This window comes from Pongo abelii, chromosome 7 (assembly GCF_028885655.2).
Source record: "Pongo abelii isolate AG06213 chromosome 7, NHGRI_mPonAbe1-v2.0_pri, whole genome shotgun sequence".
In the NCBI taxonomy this organism is placed as follows: Eukaryota; Metazoa; Chordata; class Mammalia; order Primates; family Hominidae; genus Pongo; species Pongo abelii.
Window position 1 is genome coordinate 58,835,805 of NC_071992.2, and position 21,625 is coordinate 58,857,429.

Sequence of the window (21,625 nt, forward strand, 5' to 3'; positions counted from 1 at the left end):
AATATTCCAAGACAGGAAATAAAAGGTTGAAACTTTTCTTTAGTTACAGCAATAAAAGCCATAAAAGTGATGGATTTTTGAAATTTATATGTCAAATTTCAAACTATATTTGAAGAGTTAGATTTTGACACTTACAAAGTGTCATAAACTTGACACTTACAAAGATCAGTGTTCTCATTCTCCCAGTAATGACTGACAGACACAGACGGGTCACTTCATTCCTCCCATTAATAGAACTGAGAGGGGAAAGGCTTTTTCCTTAATCCAAAAACAAACATGAGTATAGCAAATCTCATTCACATGCCCAAATATCAATGTACCACACAACCTGAGTTCAGACCAGTGCACTTGGGTAAGCATAGTCCCTGATAACATTCTGTTCTTCTACATCTTTAAAAATATACAATAGTTTAAATTAAAAATGACCATTTAATTATTCTCTCTATAAGTGTCTATTGAGCGCCACTGTTTTCCAGGCATATTATAGGTGAAGAGAACATGGTGGTGAAGAAAATGATCAAGGCTTTATCATATCATAGAGACGCCATTTTAGAGATCGTTATAGACATTAAGCAAGTAAATTAATTTCACAATACAAACAAGATGTGACAAATGCTATGAAAGAAATAAGACAGAATGCTATCATGGAGTGACTGGGAAAAGGAGGACATGTGAATTTGGAGTTCAGGAAAGTCATTTCTAAGCAGGAGATATTTGAGGCTATACAAAGGTCTGGGTACAGAGCAATCTGGACAGCAGCACAGCAAGCACAAAGGTCCTAAAATGGGAACAAGCTCGGTATGGATGGAGACAAATACAAACCCTGGAAGGAATAAAGCTACCAACACAGCTTTGTTACAGGTGATGAGAAAGCACAACTGAGAGAAAACGATAGCTGTGAAATCCAGATAACCCATCCTGCCACTTCAGTTGATTAATCAGAATTTCTAGTTGTCTCAATGCAGAAATGTCTAGGCTAACATCACCATTTTCCATGACCCACTTCTCCACTGGAAATAAGATTTATCTTGCCACCCCAAATGATACCATTTCTGGAGGGGCAGGGAATTTAGGAGGCAATGTGAGAGTCAGGCCAAATTTAGTAGTCAACAATGACACTTATTTTCACAATATATAATTCCTCATTTTAGGGAAAATATGAATCCCAGGAAAGCCACTTATCGTTGTGGAACTCTAAGCATTGTAGAGCAGCTATGGCTTTTTGGAATTTGGTCCTGCCAAGGTGTGGATTTTTCCTTTCAGTGGCATTTAGCAGATCTCCTCCGTAACTAGGCACGGATGGCACTCTTTTTCACTTTTTGTTCCTTTTATACCAGAGTTATTTTCTAAGTACAAATTTAAATTTGAAACTCAACATAATTTATTTGCTTCCAGAAGAGTTCATGTTTTTAATTTTTAAATATTAAAATAAAAATTAGATGAAAAGTATCAAAGGAACTAGAAGAACAAAAGCTAAAATAAGAAATACTAAGGCTCTCAAATACAATTTAAAACTGACTTAAATATATACTTAAAAACACTGAAGAAATGCTTTTTTGAAAAACATTTTAGGTTACTAAAAAATCTTTAGGTGAAATTAATTGGTGTTAATAAATAAATGTAATAATCTAATATATATATTATATATGTATAAATTCAAATTATATTATATACTATATATAATATATAATTATCTACTATATATAATATATAATTATCTACTATATAATATATAATTATATACTATATATAATATATAATTATATACTATATATAATATATAATTATATACTATATATAATATATAATTATATTATATATCTAAATTTAAGAGTTATATATAAAATTTAAAAGTATATATATATATATACACTTTTAGTTTAGAAGAGCAGAGTCTGTGTAGATTAAACTCCTTCTTGGTAGGCAAAAGTAACCCAAAGATCATTCTGGAAAAGTATACTGGGAGGAGGCTGTTGGTGAAAGTGAAGTGAATACAAAACTAAACATCTTGAATTTGGCATAGATTCAGCTGAGAGAAGCAAAATTTGTAAGCAGAAAAAGAAGGATAAAGGTAAATGGGAAGGGTGTTTGGACTTATAAAGGCTCATTAAACTTTATATCCTTTCTCTAAATAATTTTCTGCCAGTACAATAACACACCCTGGGTACACAATAAAATAAAAGGTGATAATAGTGAGGGTCCAGTGTCATTCTGCACCTAAAACTTTAAATAAATTCCCATTCCATATGGATGTTAAAGCATTTATGTGACGAATCATCGCATAATTGTGTAATGAAAGGGGGTTGCTGTTTTTCAAATCTGTTGATTAATAGAGTAGTTCAAGCTAAAGTTACTTTTTACAAAGTATACAATATTAGGAGGTAAATTACCTGGCAGGGGGTAGCCTGCTCCTGTCATTCCATGAGCTTCTGGAGTGAAGAAAGCCCAAGGACGAAGCTGACTCTTGGTCATCTTGAGCCAAACCAAGCTACATCACCTAATCCAATCCTCCAGAAAATAGAATCAACTGGAGGTCAGTGGACAATTGTTGACAGTGGAAGGCTAAGCAAATGTATTAGCTTTGGAATTACACAGATCTAGGTTTAAACCCTAGGCTTATGGGATATAAGCAGCCACTTGCAAGTTTTGTAACCCTGAGGTGTCTTCACCTCTCTAAGCCTCAATTTTTTTTTAATGTAAAACTCAATTTTTTTTCTTTTTTCAGAAACAGAGTGTCACTATGTTGCCCAAGCTGGTCTGGACCTCCTAGGCTCAAGAGATCCTCCCACCTCAGCCTAAAACACAGATTTTAATGCCCAATTTTGGTACAATAAGAATTAAATAAATTAATGCACATAAAGTTTTTAGCACAGCAGTTGATCCCTATTGGGCCTTCAATAAACAGTACTTTGAAAAAAAAAGGAATTCCCTTTTAAACAATACCTTCTTATGCTTACTAAAGCCATAGAATGGGAGCTTGAGCCTCTTCCCACTCTGTGGATGTTCATGACCACAGCCCACTCTGCATATGAGATAATGAACCATCACTAACTGCAAAGGAGCAAACAACGTGTCTCCAGTCAGCCTTGGTGAAAATTGCTCGTGATCCCTCTCTTCTTTCAGGGGTTGCAGCAGCTCAGACAATCCTTACCGTGTGAAAGGAGGAATACTGTCATGGCATGAAAAAAGCATCACTATGGAAGCTTATTTTTCTGGTTTTCTTTTCTTTGAGCATGTTTAGAGCTTTGAACATGTAGAACTGGCCAGAGTCTGGCACATCCTAATCAGTTTTCTTTGCCTTCCTGAAAAGTCCTGTGTACCTTCTCATCATTCAGTTGGCATCAGTTCTCATCTTGGTCCAGGCTTAACTTGGACTTAAGAGTATCGTGAGCATAGGAGGGGAATTAGTGTGGCATTTGGTGGAGGTATAGTGAAGAAGGGAACTGGATTAGGAGGCTGAAGTCTTGGCTTCTTGGCTTGTTGCCAGTTGTGGCAAAGTACCTCAACATTTCTCAATTACAAATGCTAATTCTTACTATATAGCATTTGTATGTACGTGTGATGTGAAATAAAATAATAAGAAAGGGGTTTATAAATTATATAGAGCTATTTAAAAATAAGACTTTTATTCTAGTAGACCTATTTGATTTATAAAATAAATATTGTGTTATATTTAACTTTAATATTAATAAAATCTTCTCCATTTATGAATTCCAATATTACTCCAAAATGGACTTTATTCTTACCCTGCATATCTATAAAATGTGCCATTATAAATAACATATATTACAAATGATTAGTAATTTAATTATCTGATTTTAAATTAACATTAAGATACTAGTTCAGATCAGCCTGTAAACACACAAATTATTCTCCTGATAAATTACTTTTGCTTATACTGCTTAAGTAACTAACAAAGGTAGAGTTGGAAATCTTGAGTGTACAAAATATTTTTCGTTTAGAAAATCTAAAGAATTACATATTATAATATTAAGCCATATCTTCTGCTAACATGAGTGAAACAGGACTTGGCTTTATAAAATCTAGGATTTGATAATTCTCTTTTACAATATAAGAAAATTAAGCAATTGAAACTAACATAGCCCTTGTAGAATTTTTTACAACACCTTTTTTTAGATATGTGTACTTCCTGATAAGCAGAGATGATGAAATAATGGCCTATTAAAAGCAAATAAGTTTCTATAAAAATGCCCAAGCATGGATTTAAGGCATCTCCTGCATGCACAGTTGCAGTTAATTATTCCAGGTATTATTTTTGTTTTCAGGAAAAGAAAACTCAGTAGAAGATAATGGCAAGTCCAGACTGGGGATATGATGACAAAAATGGTAAGAGTTCTCCTGTTTATATAGATCAAAATGATAGCTTGTTCCCATTTCCAACAGAAGAGATATTAAGCATTTAAAGTAATTGTACAGCCATAGGTTAATTGTTGAACTGTCTGCCTTAAATAATTATACTATCTTTGCACGTATTCTTAGCATTGTCTTTTGGGGCACGGCTGACTACAAAACATGTTTGATATGTATATACAGGCATACCTCAGAGATACTGAAGTTGCAATTGCAGACCTCTATCATTAAGCAAATATCACAAGAAAGCAAGTCACATAAAATTTGGAGTTTCCCAGGGCATTTACAGGTTATGTTTACACTATGCTGTTGTCTATTAAGTGTGCAATAGCATGTTTAAAAAATCTACATACTCTAATTAAAAATACTTTATTGCTGAAGTATGCTAGTGATCATCTCAGCCTTCAGAAGTATTAATTTTTTTTCTTTGACACAGAGTCTTGCTCTGTCGCCCAGGCTAGAGTGCAATGGCATGATCTAGGCTCACTGCAACCTCTGCCTCCCAGGTTCAAGTGATTCTCCTGCCTCAGCCTCCAGAGTAGCTGGGACTACAGGTGCCCACCACCACGCCTAGCTAATTTTTTTGTATTTTTAGTAGAGATGGGGTTCCACCATGTTAGCCAGGATGCTCTCAATCTCCTGACTTCATGATCTGCCCTCCTTGGCCTCCCAATGTGCTGGGATTACAGGCATGAGCCACTGCACTCAGCCAAGTATTAATCTTTTTGATGGTGGAGGGTCTTGCCTCAATGTGGATGACTGCTGACTGATCAGGATAGTGGTTGCTGAAGGTTGGGAAGGCTCAAAGTTATCCATGTCTTTGGAATCAACTTCTTCCAAACTCCTGTTAGTGTTGATAACTTGACCTTCTCCCATGAATTACAAATGTTCATGCAGAATGGTGAATCCTTTCCAGACAACTTCCATTTCCTTTACTCAGATCCATCATAAAAAAAAATTATTATCTATGGCAACTACAGCCTTACAAAGTATATTCTTAAATAAGATTTGAAAGTTGAAATTACTCCTTGATCCATAGACTGCAGAATAGATGCTGTGTTAGCAGGCATGCACATAACATCAATCTCCTTGTACATCTCCATCAGAGCTCCTGGGTGACCACGTGCTTTGTCAATGAGCAGTGATATTTTGAAAGGAATCTTCTTTTACTGAGGAGTAGAGCTCAACAGTGGACTTGAAAATAGTCAGTAAACCAGGCTGTAAACAGATGTGCTGTCATTCAGGCTTTGTTGTTCCTTTTATAGAGCACAGGCAGAGTAGATTGAGCATAATTCTTAAGGGTCCTAGGATTTTCAGAATGTTAAATGAGTGTTGGCTTCAACTTAAAGTCAACAGCTGCATTTGACCCTAACAAAAGAGTCAGGCTGTTTTTAAAAATTTTGAAACCATGCATTGACTTCTCCTCTCTAGCTATGAAAGTCCTAGATGCTATCTTTTTCCAAAAGAAGGCTGTTTTTTCTACTCTGAAAACCTGTTGTTTAGTGTAGTCACCTTCATTGGTTATCTTAGCTAGATCTTCTGTATAACTGTCTGTGGCTTCTGTATCAGCACTTGCCACATCACCTCACACTTTCATGTTATGGAGATGGCATTTTTCTTTAAATCTCATGAACCAACCTCCACTAGCTTCTAACTTTTCTTCTGCAGCTTCTTTGCCTTTCTCAGTCTTCACAGAATTAAAGAGAGCTATAGCCTTGCTCTGATTAGGATTTGGCTTAAGGGAATGTGGTTGTTGGTTTGATCTTCTATCCAAACTACTCAAACTTTCTCTATATCAGCAATAATGCTGCTTTGCTTTCTTATCATTTGTGTGTGCACTGGTGTAGCACCTTTAATTTTCTCCAAGAACTTTTCTTTTGCATTCATGACTTGGCTAACTGGCACAAGAGGTCTAGTTTTTGGCGTGTCTCAACTCTTGACATGCCTTCCTCACTGAGCTTAATCATTTCTAGCTTTTGATTTAAAGTGAGAAACATGTGACTCTTCCTCTCACTGGAGTACTTACTTACAGGTCTTTGTAGGGTTATTAAACAGATTAATTTCCATATTCTTGTCTCAGGGAATAGGGAGACTTATAGAGAGGGAGATAGATGGGGAATAGCCATTCAGTAAAGTAGTTAAAACACACACAACATTTACAGATTAAGTTCATCATCTTACTTGGACATGGTTTATGGTGCCACAACACTATTATAATAGTAACATCAAAGATCTCCATGATAGATGTATGAACAATTAAAAAGTTTAAAATATTGTGAGAATTACAAAATGTGACACAGAGACATGAAATAAACACATGCTGTTGAAAATATGCCCCTAATAAGCTTGCTTGATGCAAGGTTGCTACAAATCTTCAGTTTGTAAAAAATGCAATATCTGCAAAGCACAATAAAGTGAAGTGCAACAAAATGAGGTAAGCTTGTATTAGAAATCTATTGCTAATAATAAAATATGTATGGTCTGATTCTATAGACTATAAGTATACATCTATATTAGTAGTATTGACAAATACACTATTTTATAGTACAACATAGAAAAGGGGCCTGGTGCAGTGGCTCATGCTTGTAATCCCAGCACTTTGGGAGACCGAGGCAGGTGGATCACTTGAAGTCAGGAATTCAAGACAAGCCTGGAAAACTTAATGAAATCCCATTTCTACTAAAAATACAAAAAAAAATGGCCAGGCATGGTGGCATGTGCCTGTAATCCCAGCTACTTGGAAAACTGAGGCATGAGAATCGCTTGAGCTTGGGAGGCGGAGGTTGCAGTGAGCCGAGAGCGCATCACTGCACTCCAGCCTGGGTGACAGAGCAAGGCTCTGTCAAAAAAAAAAAAAGAAAGAGAGAGAGAGAAAGAAAGAAAGAAAGAATGAAAGAAAGAGAGAGAGAGAAAGAAAGAAAGAAAAGAAAGAAAGAAAGAAAGCAAAAGAAAGAAAGAGAAAAAGAGAGAGAGTAAGAAAGAAAGAAACGGGACATTTTCAAACACAGAATTTCTATTAATCTTAAGAGAATATCATTTAATACACTTAAATAAACCCTAATCTAATAAGGAAACAGGTAACTATACTCCTAAAACTTGGAATCAAGCATTTGATAAAGCATTGATTTTACACGTGTTTGTCCTGGTAGGTCCTGAACAATGGAGCAAGCTGTATCCCATTGCCAATGGAAATAACCAGTCCCCTGTTGACATTAAAACCAGTGAAGCCAAACATGACACCTCTCTGAAACCTATTAGTGTCTCCTACAACCCAGCCACAGCCAAAGAAATTATCAATGTGGGACATTCCTTCCATGTAAATTTTGAGGACAACGATAACCGATCAGGTGAGCTGAAGGACCCTTCTGATATTTTTTTTCTTACAGTCTACTGGGGAAATTTAAAAAACAGTACTCGAAAAATATGACACCCATTCTAAGTCTTTTGTGCTTGTGTGCAGCATTCTGTAATCTACTGAGGCATCTTGGACTTCTGGAAAACTCCCAGGTGGTAAAGAAAATTTTTGGAACTCCCAGCTCTCTATTTTCAGTCTTTCTTTTCAAAGTCACCATCACGTCTCTTCTCGTCATTCCAGTATCTGTATGCTCACTTCACTGTCTCTGAATAAACAGCATTTATCCAGAAAGGTCTTGTGAACCAGTCATTACAAATAGAACAACTAAAAAGAAAAATATTTTCTAATTGGGATGAGTATGAATGAGCACAGTAGAAAAGAAAAACAAAGCAGTAACTGAATTATCCTTATACTCCAGAATCTGGAACAAATTTTGCTACAGAGTTAGCTTTTCATGAAGTTTTATTGAATATTTTATTAAATGACAATTCCATAAAAGAGTTCTACAGATTTAAAATGCTAAATATTTTTACTAGTTTCTGAGGCCTATATTTTAGGCACCTTGGGGCTATGTCCATTATTAATATTAGATTAGGTCTGGTATTATGTGCATTTAACTAATATTATCATTGGATAGTCTCTCCAAACAAAGTTTTATAAGTGCCCCACTGCCCCACTGGTACTCTCTCTTGGTCCCTGGGCAGGGATTCTCAACAAAGCTGTCAAGATATACTGTTGTGTCTTCACCAGTTACATAGTAGGTGATGAATGGTTCATTACTCAAAATAAACTACTAAAGATTTTTGATGCATACTGTCTTTGTTGAAAGAATGAAGGAATAAACTTGCAAATTAAAGGAGATTCAAGGACAGCCCTGTAATGATGTAATTCACTCACATGGCAATATGCTTTCTAGGAGTTAGAAACAGGTAAAATTGTAGCTCGTGTGCTGGGAAATGTGTATAATTCATGGAATATCTCATCAATGCCACAGTCAAGGGTGCACCATACATATGACTGTCATCCTCATGGATGTGGGGGAAAACAAGATGAAAGTCTAGGCACTAATGTTTGTTTTCACTTCTACTCAACACAATTTAGTGTTAGTTTATATTAAATGCAAAGATAAGCTAGAGTTTGTGGAGCATCAGGCTAACAATCGGTTCCCTTTTCTTCCAGTGCTGAAAGGTGGACCTCTCTCCGACAGCTATAGGCTTTTTCAGTTCCATTTTCACTGGGGCAGTACAAATGAGCATGGTTCAGAACATACAGTGGATGGAGTCAAATATTCTGCCGAGGTAATGTAATTTAGTAAGTGAGAGATAATTACCCTGAGAGTACTCCCAGAAGCAGCTTCTCCCTTCTCTTCTAAGACAACATCATAATGACTCCAAAGGAATGGGTATTCCAGTAAGGAACTCCCAGGTTCCATTAAAATCAAGCACAGACACATAATGTTTGGCAAGAGAGGGAAAATTTTCATGTGGAAAGAGGCAGCTAAACTACTGAGCCCAAGATTCACCTTTCCCTGAGAATGCCTCAAAAACTGTTACCTTGATATCAAAGCTAGCTTCAAAGGGTGGCACTGCTCTCCTTTAAAGCTGTAACCCCAAATGGAACACACCACCATTTCCTCTTTATTTAAATGTTCAAGTTTGGATACACCAGCAGTATCGTTGTGGCCAAGCCAGGACAATTCAATGAGACTCTACTAAGAGCAATGGTCATAGCAATGGTCACCGAACAGCATACACCTAGATGAGGGTCTGAGCTTCCCTGGCTCTTAACTTGCTCTCACATGGAAGCTTGTGATTTATTTCAGGACATTATTATCAGTATATCCAAAGAAAAATGGAGACATGTACACCAAACTGTCAACAGAGGGTCTGGGAGATTAAAATGGGAGAAATTTTGCTCTTTACTTTAGATGTATGAATTATATAATACATGTGTACCCATATATGCAGGTTGACTTTTTAGTTTTATTTTCATCAGATGAATTCTATAATATATATAATTTTGCAATCTGCTTTTTTTCTATTTACTCAATTATCATGACAATTTTTAAAAATCAGAAGATTGAATTCCACCTTTTTTACTGTCACCATAGTATTTCATTTGGGTGAATGCATCAGAATTTATTTAACTGCCTTCTATTGATGAACAATCACAACATATGATTTTTGTTATATTGGTTTCTTTTGCTTTTATTTAAAAATGCTTCAGTGAATATATCGGTACATATATCTTGTGCACTAGTGAAAGTAATTATGTAGGATAGATTTTTACAGGGAAGACTGCTACGTTACAAAGTATGTGTATCTTTTATTATGATAGAATATCAGCAGATTGTATACAAATAAAACTTGCTTTACCTTGTGTTGTAAAGCATGACTAACACCTTTCAATGCACAGAAATCTGTTAATTGGGTTTTCCCCTCCATAAAATTGAATGCAGATTAAAATGAAATGGACTAAGAGCCTAAATTAGTATTATCTTTTTGGAAGGATTGTTGGTAGTATCCAAGAAAATTAAATTAGTGACTCTCTCATCTAAATTGAGAAAAATCAATATAATCCATGCTAGATATGAGAGACAGCCACAAAGTTTAGCATATGATTAAATTCAGTTCAATAAACCCTCTTGGGATACCTATAAGACAATAGGTTTGAGTGGCAGTGCAGCCTGTTGCTTAAGAATGCAAGTACCCAGCTGACTGCCAGGGTTTGAATCAAAGCTCGACCACTTACTAGCTGTACAACTTCGAACAAATCACTCTACACTCCAATATTCCTATATAGAGAATCTAGATAATATAGCATTAGTATCTATCTTAATAATTGTTGACAGCATGAAAAGAGTCAACCCATACAGAGCACACTTAGACCAGCACCTTTCATGTTGCATGTGCTGAATAATGTTACTTAACATTTCCATAGAGACACAAGCAAACGCTTTTCAAGCAGGGAAGTATAGGCATAAATTATTGTGATTAAATATAGCAGTAAATGGCAGTATGACTATTCACAAAGAAGCATGGGAATACAGATGTAAGAATAATTAATTACAAGAAGGGACAGAATCTACACTGGCATGGTCAGAGGAAATTGCAATAAGTGATCCCTCTTAATATACTGTCTTAATCATTCTTTTTTCATTCATCAGATATTCATTGAACACCTGCAATATGCCAGATACCGTCTTTATTTATTTTTTGTTGTTATTTATTTATTTATTTTTGAGAAAGAGTCTTGCTCTCTTGCCCAGGCTGGAGTCCAGAGGCACGATCTCGGCTCACTGCAACCTCCTCTTCTCAGGTTCAAGTGATTCTCCTACCTCGGCCTCCTGAGTAGCTGAGATTACAGGCATGTGCCACCACACCCGGCTAATTTTGTATTTTTAGTAGAGATGGAGTTTCACCACGTTGGTCAGGCTGATCTCAAACTCCTGACCTCATAATCTGCCCGCCTCGGCCTCCCACAGTGCTGGAATTACAGGCGGGAGATACTGTTTTTAAAAAGTACTTGCTATCAGAACTTGCATTTGATAGGGAAAATAAAAATTTCAGAGGCAGGAAGGCAGGAAAGAAGGGAGGGAGGGAGGAAGGAAGTGAGGGAGGAAGAAAGGGAAGGAGGGAGGAAGGAAGGGAGGGAGGGAGGAAGGGAGGAAGGAGAACAGGAAGGAGAGAGATTAAATAAGTGATATGGATAGAACTGTTTTTATTTGTGGTGGTTACTTTATATTGGATGATCAGAAAAGAATTAAGGAGTGGCATTTGAGTTCAACCCTAATTCAAGACAAAAGTCTGCCATTTGAAGATCATGGGGAAGGAAATTCCAGAGAAAGTTAGAAGCTAATGCAAAGGCTCAAAGTTGTGAACATGTGACGAAGTATAATCTGTAAGATGTGAATGTTAATAGGTGGGGAAAGTAAGAAATGAATGATAATTGTTGTACTTATTGATTGAGCAATTTAAAAACCTTATCCTAAGAAGGTAAAATTAAGCAGGTATGGCAAGAAGAAAATCTAGAGTTCTATTTTGGCCAGATTAAGTCTGAAATATCTATTAGACATCCATGTAGATATATCAAGAATAAATCAAGAATACGTATATACATACTTGGATGTACAAATCTAGAGTTTGCAGAGACATTAAGCTGGAGATATTTATTTGAGAGGTGTTTGGAAAGGGCACTAATGTGCCCGAAAGAATCTGTTCTTGGCCAAGACTCCCAGGTACTCCAGGAACCCTTTCTCATAAATTTACTATAAAGTACCTCATGTGAGAGAAAATTACTTCAATTATTTTCTCAAAAACTAGTTAGTCATATTTCCTGATCTTTTCATAACAAAGAGAGATACATTTAAAGGCGTAATATCCAATAACAGTATCATAGGAAAGGACATTTTGCTTACTGCTTCCAGGTTTTGTAATCTCTACTTGGCACACAGATAACCCTTCCTACGAGTGAGAACATAACTCTTCTAATCCACTGGATAAAGGTTCACATAAGTTTTATGTGTCTAAGCCAAGATACATCATCATATGGTAACAAGTTAACTTATAACTTACCTTTTTTCATCACACTGGTATAAATAATTAATTAACCATAGTATCATTTTTAGCTTCACGTAGCTCACTGGAATTCTGCAAAGTACTCCAGCCTTGCTGAAGCTGTCTCAAAGGCTGATGGTTTGGCAGTTATTGGTGTTTTGATGAAGGTGAGTTACAGATAATTACACAGCTCTGCTTCCACTGTCTTACCAATTAGACCTCAAAATAGAAGGATATAAGGTAACATATATTTTAGAATTTCTTATTTTAAAGTTTCCATTTAACTGATGACTACAGGTGAACAAATAGTTCCCTAGTATTTTATTGCTTGGTTTTATCTCTGCCCTCTTAAAGAGAGAAATGAGTTTCAGGTGGAGGTGAGATAGAACGGTGTTCATAGGGAAAAAGGAATTTCTATTTTCCATCTCTTCCAAATTCCTCTTCCTCTAAACTTCCTACATCGTATATTCTGAAATTTATTAATTTAATATCTCATCAGGAAAGAAATATTATTAAATATTAATAAGGAAACCTGAAATCATAGATTCAGAAATTTAACAATTTAATATCTCATTAGGAAAGAAATAGTAAGAGAATTTTTTCTTGCAAAGAACATTCAATTGATTTTTTAAATGGCAGATGTTGTTCAAATCCTCTATAGAAGAATCCCTGAAAAGTTCCACGAAAAAGTTATTATTAAATTGGGTATGCCTGGGTAACCAAGTAACTCTTGAAATTATAGCACCTCTACTTAACCTTTACTGAGCACTTACAATATGCCAAATACTGTAGTAATGAAAACTAATATAACAGACCAAAATAAGAGATTTGTTTTTGTGTCAGTTTTGATAAATTACTAGATTTTGCCCTGTATAACTTTGAACATATTGCCAATAATTAAGTTTAAATCAAGCTTTTAGTTTGCTACTTTATCTGTAGGTACATATTATAAACAATTTATAGAGTACAAAGGCCCTCAAAGACATACAGCTTGAAAAATTTCCCCTTCTAAAGCAGAGAGAAAATACCTTACCTCTTGTCAGTTGTTAATTGAAAAAAAATTCAAAACTTAGTTAAGCAGTGTTCGATTGATAATAATCTTTATCGCATACTTTATTTTCTTAAATCTCCAGGTTGGTGAGGCCAACCCAAAGCTGCAGAAAGTACTTGATGCCCTCCAAGCAATTAAAACCAAGGTAAACACACTAAGTAGTTTAAATCAGAGATCAAGAATTTACAGATCTATGGAAATCATTTAATGAAGTATTAAAACTGGGGAGTAGGAAGGCCATAGCAAAAGCTACCAGCTGAAAATCAAGGTGCTACTTCAATACTGCCTACCTCTGAGAAAGTCTCTAATGCAGGGAATTGTTTTGGTTTTTTGTTTTTCATAGTTATGGTTTATTTATTTCAGCAGAATATGGCCTGTAGAAAACCAGATTACATAGCCATTTAAATTTGCTTGAAAAACTATATCTAACAAAATTGTAATTTTCCATTTCATAAATAAAGATATCTCTAGTTTTTTAGCAGTACAAAAATTCAGAAGTAAAGGGCATTCTTTTGAGATATGATTGATATACAATCTTTGATAACCGTAAGTCTTGTCAACTCAAAAAAACATGGATTTTTTGATATACACAAACAGCTTTATTGTTTTAATGGTAAGCAGTTAAACCATAAATCAGAGATTTGTCATGTTTTGCAGCATGGAGAACTGTCATATATTTGTGTAAAATAAATCTGATTTATGCTGATTCTAGAAAAGATTAAACTTAAATGAGTGTCTTATAAAGTATAAATGACAGAAGATAAAAAATAAGCCCTCAACTCAAGAGTTATCAAAAAAAAATGAAAAGAAAATATAAGGAAATAATTAGTGAAGATAAAAGCAGAAAAGAATAAAATAAGAAAGAAAAATGATGGCTGGGTGTGGTGGCTCATGCCTGTAATCCCTGCACTTTGGGAGGCCGAGGCGGGTAGATTGCTTGAGGTCAGGAGCTCAAGACCAGCCTGGCCAACATAGTGAAATCCTGTCTCTACTAAAAATACAAAAAATTCACTGGGCATGGTGGTGCACACATGTAGTCCTAGCTACTCAGGAGATTGAGGCAGGAGAATCGCTTGAACCCAGGAGGTGGAGGTTGCAGTGGGCCAAGATTGTGCCACTGCACTCCAGCCTGGGTAACAGAGTAAGACTTCATCTTAAATAAATAAATAAATAAATTTTAAAAAGAAAAATGATGACTAAGTAAGGGGTAAAATTTTATCAATAAATTGAAAAGTTGATTCTTTGGAAGAACAACAAAAAAGTCAGACTTTGGGGAAGCTGGATAAAGAGAAAAAAAGCAGTACATATGAAACATTATTAGAAATAAATAGGTTGTGACTAAAGATATAGAAGAGAATTTTAAGAGACAAAATTTTTTATAACATTATGGCAGTAAATTTTAAAATTTAGATAAAATGGATAATTTTCCAAGAAAATGTGAAGTAAAGGCATTGACTCAAAAGGAGTTAGAATACCTAAATAGACTGAGAACCTAAAAGTAAATTTAAACAGTAGTCAAAATGTATCTATTAAACAAAAAGACTAGGCCCAGACCACTTCATGGAAAAGGGTTACTCAACTTTTAAGAAACAATCATGCCAGTGTTAACTAAACTGCCCAGATGAAGGAACAGACAGAAAACTTCCCATCAATTTAATGGAATCTGATACCAAAACCGGGTATGAAAACTACAAAACAGACAAACAAAACAAAAAACATAGGATAAACTTTCTTAGGAATGTAGCTAAAGGAAATCCTAAAATTTATTATAACAAATCAAATTCAACAGTGTATTAAAAGAGTAGTTTCTGAACTCGTAGAGTTTCTGAACTAGTATTTTTGGGAAAATACAAGAATGACTCAATATTAGAAAATCTTAAATTAATTCATTATATTAACTAGTTAAAGATGAAGAAAACCTCATGATCAACTTGTTAAATGCTTAAAATCATTTGATAAATGTTAATGCCCTTTCTTTAGGATGAAACAAAATGAAAGAAAACTGTCTGAAAACTTATTGAATTTGATAAAGAATTTACCTAGAAACTTGTATCAACATTTAACTTCATAGTGAAACACTTGAAGCATTTTCATTTCAATCAGGGACAAGACCAAGGTGCCACTGTGACCATCACAATTGAAAATTATAATAAGGGTCCTAGTCAGTGCAACAAAATAATGAAAGAGTACATATTATGATAGATATTGAAATAGAAAAAAAAAAACTATCATTGTGTGCAGTTGATATCATCACTAACATCCACCTGAAAACTCCAGAAGAATCATCTAAAATGCAGAATGCATAAAAGATTAGCATACAAATATCAGTATATTTCCTATACACCAGTAATAATCAGAAAAGATGATAGGAATAAATAGAATAAAACTAAAACAACCAATATGCATGTCAATAAAGATTTTTCCATTGAAATAGAATCTGGCATCATTCCTAGAGAAAAAACAAAAGCTTTATACTAGAAATTAAATATGTTTTAAAGATATAGATTGTAAAAAAGGTTTTTGAATCTTTGCTTATCTGCAACCAAATGAAGAAGGAAACGTCTTGGTCAAAAACTTACATATAACACATTTTTCATCTTTTTTTCTTCTGTTGATATTGTTGTTTATATCCACAAACACACCAGTCATTAAATACTAAATAGTAGAAAAATCAATGACTCTTAGCTAAAATCTCTAAATAATGTATAACAAGATAATATAGCATATATATGTCACATATATTCATATTAAGTATTTTATATCATGCTGTAATGATGTATTCTTTTCTTCCAGGGCAAACGAGCCCCATTCACAAATTTTGACCCCTCTACTCTCCTTCCTTCATCCCTGGATTTCTGGACCTACCCTGGCTCTCTGACTCATCCTCCTCTTTATGAGAGTGTAACTTGGATCATCTTTAAGGAGAGCATCAGTGCCAGCTCAGAGCAGGTAGAGCTATGAATGAATGGGAACTGGGAATGCGTAGCAGGAATATTACTTTAATTGATAGTATCAGTGAGAGAGATTATTATTTCAGTCAGCTTTGTGAGAAGTTCATTTTTCCTCCCAACTTAAAAATATTAATTTGGGGACATAGGTTTATTAAACTATCCAAAAATGCATTATAATACTTTTTTTTGCCTTTGGCAGAAAAAAAAAATGACTCCCACCACTCTTTCCTCCTTAATAAGGAAAAGTCCAACCTTGTTAAATATCTTCTTAAGCATTTCAGAAATAAAGGAAAAACTGTGACTGGACATTTCAATAAGACTTTGGGGAATTGTGGCTCCCAGCTGGCATACCTTGATAGTTGGCAAAATATTTTCATTCCTTTTGTGGAGTTTAAACTTTTAAATATTCAACAAAATATCTCACTAACTGTTGTTTATAATGGTGATTATAGTATCATTCGTTGCTCAACCACGTTTATTAGGTGCCTTACATATATTTTATTAGCCGATTCTCATAACAAACCTACAGGACAAGCATTGCAGCCTGTTGCTAACTGACATTTAATGAGCACATGCTATATGTCAAGCATCATTCTAAGGGCTTTGTGTGTATTAACTCATTTAATCTTCACAACAACACAGTGAAGTAAGTACTATATGGAAACTAAGGTACCAAGCTAATAAGTCACTCACCCAATGTACCCCCAGCTGAAATTGAAAAGTTGATACTTTAACCCAGTTATCAATAATTAAAGCAAAATGCCTGGTTCAAAGGAATGAATATAAAGGATTTGGGGCTTACTCTCTTCCTATTAGTGATATTACTGCAATTTCTAACTCAGTTTTCTAAATATCAGTGGTTGGTAATCCTGTAAATAAAATGCTTTATGTAACTTTAAAAACTTTGTATTTTAAAAATATTTTATCCTTCCAGCTGGCACAATTCCGCAGTCTTCTATCAAATATTGAAGGTGATAACGCTGTCCCCATTCAGCACAACAACCGCCCAACCCAACCTCTGAAGGGCAGAACAGTGAGAGCTTCATTTTGATGAGTCTGAGAAGAAGCTTGTCCTTCCTCAAGAACACAGCCCTGCTTCTGACATAATCCAGTAAAATAATAATTTTTAAGAAATAAATTTATTTCAATATTAGCAAGACAGCATGCCTTCAAATCAATCTGTAAAACTAAGAAACTTAAATTTTAGTTCTTACTGCTTAATTCAAATAATAATTAGTAAGCTAGCAAATAGTAATCTGTAAGCATAAGCTTATGCTTAAATTCAAGTTTAGTTTGAGGAATTCTTTAAAATTACAACTAAGTGATTTGTATGTCTATTTTTTCCAGTTTATTTGAACCAATAAAATAATTTTATCTCTTTCTTTCTATTGTGCAGTTTCTAAAACCATTAAGTTTCTACTCCATTTACATTCAAAAATCTTAAATACTTTACTTGCAAGAGTATTTTGCCTCAAATATAACAACCTAGGAGCAGCTGGAGATGAAATATTGAGAAATTAGTTTGCTTATGCCTGAAGACAAAAATACAGCTGAGATGACAACTGGATTTAATATCGTTATGCTGGCCCAACATTGCCACCATTTGTATTGTCTGTGATCAAAATGATTATCTTTTATATAGGAAGATGATGCTTCTAGATATTGCTTTCACTTCTTCTCCCCACATTAGCAAGGACAATGCTTCTCTGCCATTATTACAACTAGTTAGATTGCATGGAGAATCCTTACTTTAAAATTGGAAGAAAAGTCACAAGTGAATGGTTTATAAAAATGCTAAAGAAGTCATTTGTGCTTAGAATCCTATAGAAACATCATGCAATCTTTTAGTCAGATGTGCACTTCACCTTATGCTATTTTTATCTTTAATTGACACACAATAATTGTACATGTTTATGGAGTACAGTGTGGTGTTTTTTGTTTGTTTGTTTTTTGAGACAAGGTCTCACTCTGCCAGTCAGGGAGAATGCGATGGTGGGATCATAGCTCACTGCAGCCTCAAACCCCTGGGCTCAAGGGATCCTCTCACCTCAGCCTCTTGAGTAGCTGGGACTAGAGATGCATGTCACCATGCCAGCCTAATTTTTAAATTTTTTTTGTAGAGACATGGTCTCTCTATGTTGCCCAGGCTAGAAGTGTGATATTTTGATTCATGTATACAATGTGTAATGATCAAATCAGGGTAATTAGCATATCCATCACCTTAAACATTTATCATTTCTTTGTGTTGAGAATATTCAAAATCCTTTCCTCCAGCTATTTTAAAATATACAATAAAGTATTGTTTATTATAGTCACCCTATTATGCTGTAAAACACTAGAACTTATTCCTCCTATTTTGCCGAAGCCATATCTACATCCAGAATTCTACAAATCCTGTGTCCGGTGTTTAATCTTGTGATTTACTTTAGTTATCTCATTTGAACTAGTAGAGACCAAGCCCAGTTGTTCATTTCTGTACGTTTTAGTAAAATTACTTTAAAAACATTAAGCAGATTCTTCACTGCCCTAATAAGCCTTTCTGCAAAGGCTGTGTTTGTTTTACACCTAAAAACCATACTAAGAGACTTCTTTTGAAATATTTGACTTGGGGCCTAGAATTTAGGTGAATCCTCTTTATTAAAATGTAATTTGTTTTTATTTTATTTTTAATCAAAATTGATTTGTTTTTCTACACAAAGGTGGGAAATTTAGAATTTATTAATTGAAAAAAATAAATACAAATATAATGGAGTCAACTAACACATTAGCTCTGCCCCCAAATGCAATCTCTAAATATAAAATACTTTATTTGCAAAGGAATCCAACTGTGTATGATACTCTGTAATTGTCAAATACTGAGAAAGCCTGCAACACTTATACCTGGCCTAGGATCCTATTACTTCACATGAGTTGTATTGATAGGATTTTAATTACAAAGTTATAAAAGTCTCTCAAAAGGTGAGACCCAAAGAAAGAGAGATATGAGCTGAAGTTGAGAAACACATTTGCAAAAGATGTTCATTTGAAAACATTTTCTGAAAAGAAATTAAACAATTTAGAAATAAGTTTCACAGGAAGGATCTGAAAAACAATTGACCTGATGGTCCATATATTTTTTAAGAAGGTTAAAATGGATTCCAGCATTTGGATATAAGTCTGTAAGTCTTATTATGGACAGGGCAAAGATGTGACAAAAAATACATGATGACCATCAAACATTATCCCTAACGCAAATGCCAAATGGGGAGCATGTTTCCCCTTACTGCCTCTGCCAGAATTTCATATATTTGGCAGAACTCATGAGATGCATTATTAATTTCTCTGAAGTAGCTGATAAAAACAGCTCTTGAGAGAAGGTATGAAAACTAGGCACTGGATCATCTGAGAGTGTAACTCATATGTGTCACTGACTCACCCTCCTCTTGTATGTCCTCATCCTTTGTCAACTTACGTAAAGAATTTAAACATCCTGCAAGGATTCTCTGGTTTTTCCATGATGTTTGGCAGCTGACCTTCTTTATACCACATCTATTGGCATCTAGAATGATAAGCCAGCTGGTGAGGCCCAGCGTGGGCTCAAGGATAAAGAGTGCTCCTACTCCATGCTGTTTTCTGTCTTTTCACTTGCCCTTCAGAAACACCCTGATGTACCCTTATCACTATGGCACCCTTCTGCTGAATTGTGAGTCCAAGTAGACCAAAATATTTTCTACTTTGTTCATTTAAGTAAAGTTTAGCAAAATGACTCAAAATACATTAAATTCATCATAATAGGAATTAGGGCAAAGGAAAGAAAGAAAAAGAAATATTTTCATTAAATTTAATTTCCTTACATGACTCAAAAGAGCAGATATCTATTTATTATAACTCTAGGAACTCCCTATCCTTGGTCCTTCTCTGTTTTGTGGTGGCAGATTCCTACCAATATGTGATTAAAGCTATGAAACTTCTCTCCCTTACCAAAAATGTTACATAATCAAATATAGCCAAAATTTTGCACTGAGTCTTAGAATGTTTAGAAACTCAGCCTTTTGCTTCCTTCCCCATCACAAAGTCGTTCCTGGACCTCAGGAAAAGACACCTGCTCTAAACTATTTAAAAAGTTAAAAATGGACTCCAAGTCTCTCTTGATCTTGCATCCTAGTGTAATATTTATTTTTGCTTTTCTGTGTCATCCTTTATAACACATACCTACAAATGGAGTGACAGTATATTTCTGATATCATTCATGAATTATCTTTTTTTTTCTTTCTCCTCTAAAAATATTACTTTGGGTTAATATAAGGTTTCATTGTAGAAGAGATATAAAAAGATTTTTTTCAAAAAGAGAACCCAAACCTTAGTGAATTGTTTATTAGTAGGTAATAAAAGATTACAAATGAGAATAAAAGGGCATAGAAGAAAAAGTTTGATTGAGGAAGATATCATTGGATAAATAAAGGGCCAAAATCATTTTAAAAGCCATCAATATTCTCTGCATCCAAGACCATGAAAGCATAAGGAAATACTTATTTTATAAGCATTATCTTCTTGATTATCTGTAAACCCCAAATGTTTATTTACCCACTCATCTTCATGAGACACTGCACAGATTTTCTTATTACTCTTAATAGATTTACCAATTCTTAATCTCAGTAAATACACAAAGAGATAGGCAGACAGACAGACATAGCTACTGTATACATGAGTATATCTACTTCAGCAAAATGGAACTATGGATGTAGGTATTTAACCAATTAACAAAAGGTAGCTGATTTTGTGTTCCTAGACTTAAAGCTAAGGAAAAAAATAAACAGAATAAAAAATATTTTAATAGAAATATAACATGCTTGAAAGAAATGTGGAGAAGTAGCCATAGGATTCTTGTACAAAATCTTGCTTTCAATAAAGAAGTAAGTTATAAGGAGTAACCTTAGAGTCTTAAAAATATGTGCACACTATCACCATGTACCAAAACAGTGAACTGGTGAACAAAGGGATTGTGTTTGAAGACTTTAGAATGCTCAGATCACAGGTGCACTTCCTAGATGTTGTGGGAAGTCAGGGACCCCGAACGGAGGGACCAGCTGGAGCCATGACAGAGGAACATAAATTGTGAAGATTTCATTTTAATACAGACATTTATCAGTTCCCAAATAATACTTTTATAATTTCTTACGCTTGTTTTACTTTAATCTCTTAATCCTGTTATCTTCATAAACTGAGGATGTACATCACCTCATGACCACTGTGATAATTGTGTTAACTGTACAAACTGATTGTAAAACATGTGTGTTTGAACAATATGAAATCAGTGCACCTTGAAAAAGAACAGAATAACAGCGATTTTTAGGGAACAAGG

The 21,625-nt window shown here is 34.6% G+C and overlaps 1 protein-coding gene across 4 annotated transcripts in view; it reads left to right on the forward strand.

The window, feature by feature from the left end:
- The window catches only part of LOC129060972 (carbonic anhydrase 1), a 52,666-nt gene extending 35,000 nt beyond the window's left edge, over positions 1–17,666 (forward strand). For 2 of the 4 annotated variants that reach the window (XM_054561544.2, XM_054561545.2), the window contains 7 exons: positions 4,287–4,347; positions 7,521–7,718; positions 8,906–9,024; positions 12,354–12,449; positions 13,416–13,478; positions 16,127–16,282; positions 17,219–17,666. In XM_054561544.2, coding sequence (XP_054417519.2) covers positions 4,311–4,347; positions 7,521–7,718; positions 8,906–9,024; positions 12,354–12,449; positions 13,416–13,478; positions 16,127–16,282; positions 17,219–17,335 — 786 coding nt within the window. In that variant the 5' untranslated portion in view covers positions 4,287–4,310 and the 3' untranslated portion in view covers positions 17,336–17,666. Of the gene's footprint in view, positions 1–1,937; positions 2,072–4,286; positions 4,348–7,520; positions 7,719–8,905; positions 9,025–12,257; positions 12,277–12,353; positions 12,450–13,415; positions 13,479–16,126; positions 16,283–17,218 lie in introns of those variants that run through there. The other 2 variants (XM_054561546.2, XM_054561547.2) reach the window with 2 other exon arrangements.
- Positions 17,667–21,625: the final 3,959 nt, after the last annotated feature.